The following is an 8,913-nucleotide window of genomic DNA, read 5'->3' as shown; positions in this document are numbered from 1 at the left end:
AAGGCTCCAGAAGCAGCAGCTATGACAAAATGCCTCCTGCAGGCCTGAGGAATGAACCCTGGTCTTGTCAGTTCCCCAAAATATCCGCCAGGGCACCAAGGTGTGAGGTATTTTCTGCACGAGACCTGGAGGTGCCCTGTCTGCCGGCCTCAGGGCTGCCTGGTGCAGATCCAGACGAGACAAAAGCTCAGAAACTTTGAAGGAAACTCAGGAGGGGAATTCAGCTGAAAACTGCAGGATAGGAACTGAAGTTACTACTTGAAGTGCAACCCAACAGCTGATAATTTCTCAGGGCAGCAGGGTCATACATGGCAATGACTCATTCACGACTCATTTCACGATAAAATGAAATATTAGAGCACCAGAGGTCACAAAGCTGCCAATCAAACCATGCCTGAGCGTGCAGAGGATTCACCCTAAGGAGACATCAAGATGCAGCTTGTATGGGGGGAAAAAAAAAGGTCAAATGGCATGGGATTCGAGTTTTTCCCAATTTTTGGCAAGTTAAATCAGCAGTTTTCAAGCTTGCTCGGCTGGGAAAAGCCTTCCAGTTCCTTGTGAGCATATGGAAACGGTGCAAGGATGGACTTCCAAGGATTTCCTGGAATCTTTTGCTTTGGGAATCATTTTGCTTTGGGGATCTTTTTGCTTTTAGGGTATGCAGGTGAAACACGGGACATTTGCACGGCTAACTCCATCCTGGGAAGACGTTTTTTTGAGGAGCACCTCAGCTCGGAGACGGTTGGTGAAGGTGTGACGGTGAGGATCGTAGGGTTTGTAGCAGCGCTCTTATTTTTGGTTCCCTTTGGAAAACAACAGCACGAGAAACGCACTCCGGGAGCTTCAGGAGCTCGCTCCTCCCAGCAAGCAGCCAGCTCCAAATCAAGTCCACCAGTGCCACCTCCAGGACTGGAGATGTAGAAGCAAATCCGTGGAAGAGCCTCCTCGTAAAAACACCTCGTGAATAACGCGACCTTTTAGCCTTGTATGGCTTGACTCGATCCTGCATTTTGAGGGCTTTTGATGCCCTTTGAGCTGTTTGCAAGAGTTTCACAAGATGAGGGGCTGGCAGAACCGGTGAGCGACGTGTTCGGTAACGAGTACCGACGTAATTGCTTCTCAAAGACAGAGCCAGCCTTAATCTGGGGTTTTCTGTTCTCTCTTTCCTTATTTTGCTCACTGAGACCTACGGCCTGATTGCCTCTCCTGCTACGCGCACGCTCCAACTGCTGTTATTAAGTCTTTTTTCCTCAAACGCAGATAATTTAGCTTTAACTTGCTCTTGCAACCCAAACTGGGAGAATTTTGCAGCGGTGGGCTTGGCGCATTGCCTTTAACTAAGCACATAAATTTAAGACTTATCGGTTTTCCTCCATCAGTCCCAGGCAGGGCACTTCCACGCAATAAAAATGCACTTTTGGTTAACAAATTCAATTCACCAACCTGAAATATAGCAGAAACCACTTCACCAAGATGCCAGTTCCTGCTGTTAGTCTTTTCTCCAGAATTCACACACCTAAATGTCACAAAGTCTGGCTTAGGTCAGCAAAGAACGAGGGCTTCCTACACAAAACCCTTCCGCACCCCACCCTGAAGCATCATTTAGAATTGCTGAGCTCTTCCAGGATCCAAAAGCAGAGAATTTCTTATTTTTTGGCAAAGATGATCTGCTGTTTCTCAAAGGTGCTGTCCTAAAAGCAAGATTTGGGGGACCTGCAGTGAAGTTTCCTGGGCTTTCTTAGGAAATCCTTAATATTTTCAGGAGATGTGGCACAGGATGGAGCTCTGGTCTTATAATGAGAGAGTTTTCATGGAGGAGCAGAAAGCAGTGGGGTAAAACTCACCTCGTGCTGGATCTCAGGGTAACACAAGAGGAAACAATAAAAGAGCCAGACAGTAAAAAAAATTTATTAAAAAATTGCACATATATTAAAACAGTACGTAGAAAAATAGTGTTGATATAATACAAAGATACAGAGGAGCAGAAAAGCAAGAGAAAGGCACCATTTCTCTCCACGGGCACCAGTTCACATTAACGGAGACCTGACTGAACTGCTACTGCCATCCAGCCTGGGAGCCCGTGAAGAGTTTCTTCAAGTACAGGAGGAATGGCAAATGTGGGAAGTTGTTCCCTGCCACAGCCACACACCTGCTGTTCACATTTCTCAGGATAGCACCAGCAGGGGTGATGGGTTACAGCTGATTTCCACCCCCTGCAGCAGCTCAGGGACTTCAGCCCAGGGCAGTGAGGTTGGAACAGGACCATCTTGAAGCCTTCTTCCAGTCCAAACCATTTCCAGGACGCGGTCTGAGATATTCCCATCCTGTGACAGTTTCTGCCTAGGCACAATACTGATATCTCTTTGACAAAACACTGTATTTTAAAATGCTCCTCCTCCTCTGCTAAAAAAGTGCAAGTGCCCTTAGAAAAGGGTTTGAAGAGTTAAAAAGGAAATGGAGTATCTCTTGCCAGTTAACACGACACGCTACATTACTACTTTTCCTAATACAACCTTGTGTCTCCTACCTTAATGCTATGCACTGATAAAGACGAAGCAAAAATGTAGTGCACAAGAGTTTGAGATGACAAAAACGTTTTGCAGAAGCAAGGGAACTGCGTAGTAGCAGACAGAAAACCTGAAAAAGCTCCAGGAGCAGCAGCTGTGACAAAACACCACCTGCAGGCCTGAGGAATGAACCCTGGTCTTGTCAGTTCCCCAAAATATCTGACAGGGCACCAAGGTGTGCGGTATTCTCTGCACGAGACCTGGAGGCGCCCTGTCTGCCGGCCTCAGGGCTGCCTGGTGCAGATCCAGTGCCGCTCGCCGCTGCTGCGCGCGCTGGTGACTCTTTGGTTGTTCAAGAAAGCAAAATCCTCGCCTCCTCCGATGGGAAACCTGCAGGGGAGGCAGTGGGGTGAGCATCCTGCATGCTTTCTGCCCCCTCACCCCAAAAACCCACGTGCAGGGCAGGGCGGACTCACAATGAGCTGTCAAATTCGGTGCCATCGTCCCATTCCCAGCGCTGCCTCGGGTTCTGGCGGCTCAGCCCGATCCAGTGGTCGTGAGAACCTTTATAGCGCATCATGAACTCCTGGGAGCAGAGGGGGAGCAGGGTTGAAAAGGGGGCTCACCAACACCCCCAGAGCTCTGCCCCCCACCCAAAATAAAAAAGGAGAAAAGCCCCAGCCTCACCAGCTCCTCCCTGGACTGGATCACGGCCAGGTTGGCGCCGTGCACGTGGCAGTCAGCCCGGCTCAAGGTTTGGTTCTTTTCCCCGTCGGAGAAGTAGAAACATTTCCCCTCGAACCCGATCCACGAATGGGGGCAGGAATACGCACGTTGAGAGAGCCCTAAGGACAAAGAAATCCAGGGGTTTGCAGGAGCAAAGAAGGGGCAGCAGCAGGGTTGGATACAGGCACCGAGCCCCCTTTTTTTTTTTCCCCCTGCCTGCAGCTGGGGCCGCAGGGCAGAGCCCCGAAACCACTTGGGAACACTCACAGATGATAATGGAAATCAAAACCAGGAACTCTATTAGACTGATGATGCCGAACACGTATAGCTTCCAGGCCGCAACTCTTCTAGCCTTGCACTTGGTAAGAAGACCTGCAACGAAAAGAAGGGGGGGGAAGTGAGGGGTCCCGGCACCGTGCAGACCCCTGGCAGCAGGGCTGAGAGAGGCCAGGCCCTCCCCACACCCTGGGGGTGCCGCTGGTGGTAGGGGGACGGTTGGACCTCCACGGAACGTCAGGGAATGGAAGGAACCTTGGAAGATCATCTAGGCCACTCCAACAAAAAGCCACACAGTCACTCCGACAAAAAGCCTCTTTCACCAACCGTCCCAAGGCCTTGAAGCTTTTCTTTGTTCCCACGGCTCCCTTCCCTCTGGGACACCAGGGAGCTACTCCACCACCCGACCTCCTGCTTACACGCCCTGATGCTCCTCAGTCTCTCTTGCGAGAGCTGCTGGGTGGCAAAGGAAGTGTAAAAGAAGTATTCAAGAGGATTCTGCTGAAATTTGGGAGTTTAATTAGGGTGGAAAGTCAGCATGGGTTTGGGGGAAAAAACAAAGATTTCAGCTCAACACCAGCTCAGTAAAACTATTTAACGCGCTTTTAGTAACCCTAAAACCAGCAACTTTCAGCTGAGACTGGGGGTTCCGGCTCAAACCACCACGAGACCCAAAACCTCCCAGATTTAACCCGCAACAGTGACATCGGAGCCTGAGGCAGGTGGTGGAAATCACCCCAAATCCTGATGAAAAGAATAATAAATGAAAATATAAAATAAATAAATAAAATAAATAAAATTAAATTAAATTAAAATGAGGTGAGGCAGACCCATGAGCTACAGACCCACTGCAGCGCACAGCAAAGGAAGGGAGTGGTGGGCACAGCTCCAAGCGCTCACCTGCCTGCAGTGCTGTGAGAACGCGCATAGGGAGGTAGAAAAAAGACAAAAAAAAAAAAAAGCAAATTTTTCACTGTACCGCTCCACAAAGACAGCAACCACGGTAGGAGAAAGAACCACAAAGGCAGGAAGCAGTCAGCAGCCGGCAAGGGCAGGAAAACGAGCACGGAAAACTGGACAACATCAGAGTCCCCTGCCTCGTAACACTTACTCTCCCTCACAGAATCGTTGTCCTCATTGTGCTTCTCCTCCACAGACAACGCCACAGCCATATCTCAGGAGCCTCCCCTCAGCGGCCTCCAAGGGCCAAAATTTCCACGGGTCCTCTGAGGGCAGCTTGTGGCTGGGAATGCAGCAGCCAGGGGCAGGCAACAAGGGGTGCTGCAGAGGGGGAAGGACCTGGAAGGAAGGGAGAAAGTCAGAAGAGACAGAAAAACGACAACAGAAAGATGTGGGAAGGTGACGCCATGGTGAGAAAGTAACGGAAGGAAGCTGGGAGAAAGCTGGAAGCAGCCTGGGAAGCTGGGGAGGGCTTGGCCGCCTCCAGCACCCCGATCCCGGTATCAATCTCGATCCCAATCTCATCGTTAATCCCAATTTCAGCTACCCCAAAGGGGCCGTCCCGCGGCCGCCGCCGCCCCGCGGCCGCCGCCGCCGCCCCGCGGCCGCCGCCCCGCGCCGGGGCCCGAGGGCAGCCGGCGCAGCCCCCACCCCGAGCCCATTCACGGCCCAAATCCCAGCCCCGGCCCAAACCCCAACTGCAGCCCTAATTCCATCCCAAACCCGTTCCCGACCCCAGCCCTAATCCCAATGACCAACCTTTATCACAGCCGTAAGCCCAAAACGCTGCCCCTCAGCTTGTAGGGCGCAGCCACAGACGCAGCTCCCGGTTCCTCCCCAGCCGCAGGCCCGGCATCTCCCCGGCCGCACCGGGGCCCGGTCCCGGCAACCCCCCCAGCCGCACCAGGGCCGAGGCCGGCCGGCAGAGCCCCCACCCCGAGTCCATTCACGGCCCAAACCCCAGCCACGGCCCCAGCCCTAATCCCAACCCAAACCCATTCCCGACCCAATGACCCCCTAATCCCAATGACCAACCTTAATTGCAACGCCAATCCCAAAACGCTGCCCCCCAGGTTGTAGGGCGCAGACGCAGCTCCCGGCTTCCCCCCGGCCGTGCTGCGGACAAGTCCGGACAGAGCAGCCCCCAGCCCGAGCCCATTCACGGCCCCAACCCCAGCCCCGGCCCAAACCCCAACCGCAGCCCTAATTCCACCCCAAACCCACTCCCGACCCCATCTCTAATCCCAATGCCAACCTCAATCGCAGCCCCAATCCCAAAACGCTGCCCCCCAGGTTGTAGGCCGCAGCCACAGACACAGCTCCCGGCTTCAGCTTCCATGCGCAAGTGGGCGGGGTGAGCAGAGTGAGCGGGGCCCTCCCCCCAATACGTCACGTCCCTTGCAAGAGCCCTTCAAAGGGCCACACAAAATGTGGACCCCCCCCCCAGCAACGCTCCCCCTGAACCCGAACTCACCGTGTGCCCCCGGCCCCTGCCGCGACCCCGGCCCCACTGCCTTAATCGCGGCGCAGAGCAGAGGAAGGGAGCGCTGAAAGCAGCTCACCCGTGTGCAGCACTGCGAAAACGCGCGTAAGAAGGTAGAAAAAAGGCCAAAAAAAGGAAAAAAGTGGCCAAAAAAAGCCAATTTTTCCTTGTCTCGCAACACAACGACAGCAACCAGGGGAGGAAGGAGAACCTCGCAGCGGGAGCCAATCAGCAGCCGGCAAGGGCGGGATAACGGAGGCAGCCAGCCAATCAGCGGCCGGAACGAAACCCGCCACCTCTGAGGCAGCTGTGAGGGGAGATCACCCCAAATCCACAAGAAAAAATAAAATGACGTAAAAAGTAAAATACATATCAAAATAGAAGTAAAAATAATATTAAAAAATAAAATAAGATCTAGCAGATCCACGAACTACAGGCAGTGGAAATCACCCCAATTCCTCAAGAAATACTACTCCTACTACAATGAGGTGAGGGAGACTCACGAGCCACAAGTGGTGGAAAAAATAAAATAGTTAATAAAATGAGGAGAGGCAGACCCGTGAATTACGGGCAGTAGAAATCATCCCAAACCCTGAGGAAAAAATAAACATGCATAAAAATAAATAAAAATAAAATGAGGTGAGGCAGTCCCATCAGCTACAGACCCGTCACGGCGCAGATTAGAGGAAGGGAGCGCTGAAAGCAGCTCCAAGCGCTCACCCGCCTGCAGTGCTGCAAGAACGCGTGTAGGACAGTAGAAAAAAGCCAAAAATGACAAAAAAAAAGCCAATTTTTCCTTGTCCCTCTCCATAACGACAGCAGCCACGGTAGGAGGAAGAACCTCGCAGGTGGGTGGCAATCAGCAGCCAGCAAGGGCAGCACAACGGGCACACCTGCCTCAGAGCACTTACTCTCCCTCACAGAATCCTTGTCCTCATTCCTCTTCTCCTCCACAGACAGCGCCACAGCCATATCTCAGGAGCCTCCCCAGGCCAAAATCTCCAAATGTCCTCTGAGGGCAGCTTGTGGCTGGGAATGCAGCAGCCAGGGGCAGGCAACAAGGGGTGTTGCAGAGGACGAAATACCTGGAAGGAAGGGAGAAAGTCAGAAAAGACAGAAAAGTGACAACAGAAACATGTAGGGAGGTGACGCTGCGGTGAGAAGGTAACGGAATGAAGCTGGGAGAAAACCGGCAGCAGCCTGGGAAACAGGGGAGGGCTTGGCCGCCTCCAGCACCCCGATCCCGGTATCAATCTCGATCCCAATCTCATCATTAATCCCAATTTCAGCCACCCCAAAGGGGGGCCGCCGCCCCGCGGCCGCGCCGGAGTCCGACGCCACCGCCCCGCGGCCGCACCAGGAACCGGCTCCACCGCCCGGCGGCCGCGCCACCACCCCGCCGCCCCAAACCCACTCCCAACCCCAGCCCTAATCCCAACGACCAACCATAATCGCAGCCCTAACTCCAAAACGCTGCCCCCCAGCTTGTAGGGCGCAGCCACAGACGCAGCCCGGCATCCACTTACATACGGGGAAAAAACTTCCGAACAAACGCAGGGGCAGCGGGGCTAAGCGGGGGCTCCTCCCAGCCCCGCTCCTTACAAGAGCCCTTCAAAGGGCCGCACAAAATGTGGAACCCCCCCAGCAACGCTCCCCCCGAACCCGAACTCACCGTGTGCCGCCGGGCCCTGCCACGACCCCGGCCCCTGCCGCCATCCCGGCCCCGCGGAGGTCCCGCTGGTCCCGCTGCCTCCATCGCGGCGCAGAGCAGAGGAAGGGAGCGGTGACAGCAGCTCCAAGCGCTCCCCCGCGTGCAGCGCTGCGAGAACGCGCGTAAGAAGGTAGAAAAAAGGACAAAAAAAGGCAAAAAAATGGCCAAAAAAAGCGAATTTTTCCCTGTCTCGTAACACAACGACAGCAACCAGGGGAGGAAGGAGAACCTCGCAAGCGGGAGAGGCGGGAGCCAATCAGCAGCCGGCAAGGGCGGGACAACGGAGGCACGAGCCAATCAGCGGCCGGAACGAAACCCGCCACCTCTGTGGAGGCTCTGAGGGGAGGTCCCGGCCGCCATTTTGTGAAAGGCATTTTTGGGACTTTTTTTTTTTTTCCCCATTTTTTTTCCATTAAATCCCAACCCAAACGTATTACCCCCCCAGTACACCTCCTCCACCTCTGCTAAAAAAGTGCAAATGCCCTTAGAAAAGGGTTTGAAGAGCTAAAACGGAAATGGAGTATCTGTTGTCAGTTACATTACACGCTATGTTGCTATGTTTCCTAATCAAACCTTGCCTCTACTATCTACCTTAATGCTATGCACTAATAAAGACGAAGCAAAAACGTAGTGCAGAAGAGTTTGAGATGACAAAAACGTTTTGCAGAACCAAGGGAACTGTGTAGTGGCAGGCAGAAAACCTGAAAAGGCTCCAGAAGCAGCAGCTATGACAAAATGCCTCCTGCAGGCCTGAGGAATGAACCCTGGTCTCGTCAGTTCCCCAAAATATCTGACAGGGCACCAAGGTGTGAGGTATTTTCTGCAAGAGACCTGGAGGCGCCCTGTCTGCCGGCCTCAGGGCTGCCTGGTGCAGATCCAGACGAGACAAAAGCTCAGAAACTTTGAAGGAAGCTCAGGAAGGGAATTCAGCTGAAAACTGCTGAATAGGAACTGAAGTTACTACCTGAACTTGCAACCAAACAGCTGATAATTTCTCAGGGCAGCAGGGTCATACATGGCAATGACTCATTCACGACTCATTTCACAATAAAATGAAATATCAGAGCACCACAGAAGTCACAAAGCTGACAATCAAACCATGCCTGAGCGTGCACAGGATTCACCCTAAGGAGACATCAAGATGCAGCTTCTATGGGGGGAAAAAAAGGTCAAATGGCATGGGATTCGAGTTTTTCCCAATTTTTGGCAAGTCAAATCAGCAGTTTTCAAGCTTGCTCGGCTGGGAAAAG

At 53.1% G+C, this 8,913-nt stretch overlaps 1 protein-coding gene across 2 annotated transcripts; it reads right to left on the bottom strand.

Annotated features, from left to right (window-relative positions):
* Nucleotides 1-1,892: 1,892 nt before the first annotated feature.
* LOC139998925 (C-type lectin domain family 2 member D-like) lies at nt 1,893-8,045 on the bottom strand. 2 transcript variants are annotated; one of them, XM_072025030.1, is made up of 7 exons: nt 7,625-8,045; nt 6,864-7,037; nt 4,621-4,808; nt 3,501-3,605; nt 3,195-3,352; nt 2,984-3,093; nt 1,893-2,897 (listed from the first exon to the last, which is right to left on the bottom strand). In XM_072025030.1, the coding sequence occupies exons 3-7, from the start codon at nt 4,679-4,681 to the stop codon at nt 2,792-2,794; spliced, it is 540 nt and encodes a 179-aa protein (XP_071881131.1). In that variant the 5' UTR covers nt 4,682-4,808; nt 6,864-7,037; nt 7,625-8,045; the 3' UTR covers nt 1,893-2,791. The 2 variants fall into 2 exon arrangements, with proteins under 2 accessions (XP_071881131.1, XP_071881132.1); XM_072025031.1 differs by lacking the exons at nt 6,864-7,037; nt 7,625-8,045 and adding an exon at nt 5,725-5,894.
* Nucleotides 8,046-8,913: the final 868 nt, after the last annotated feature.

Source organism: Anas platyrhynchos, chromosome 17, assembly GCF_047663525.1.
Source record: "Anas platyrhynchos isolate ZD024472 breed Pekin duck chromosome 17, IASCAAS_PekinDuck_T2T, whole genome shotgun sequence".
Classification (NCBI taxonomy): Eukaryota; Metazoa; Chordata; class Aves; order Anseriformes; family Anatidae; genus Anas; species Anas platyrhynchos.
Note: the sequence above shows the minus strand (reverse complement) of the source record. Positions and strands in the feature narration are given on the sequence as shown.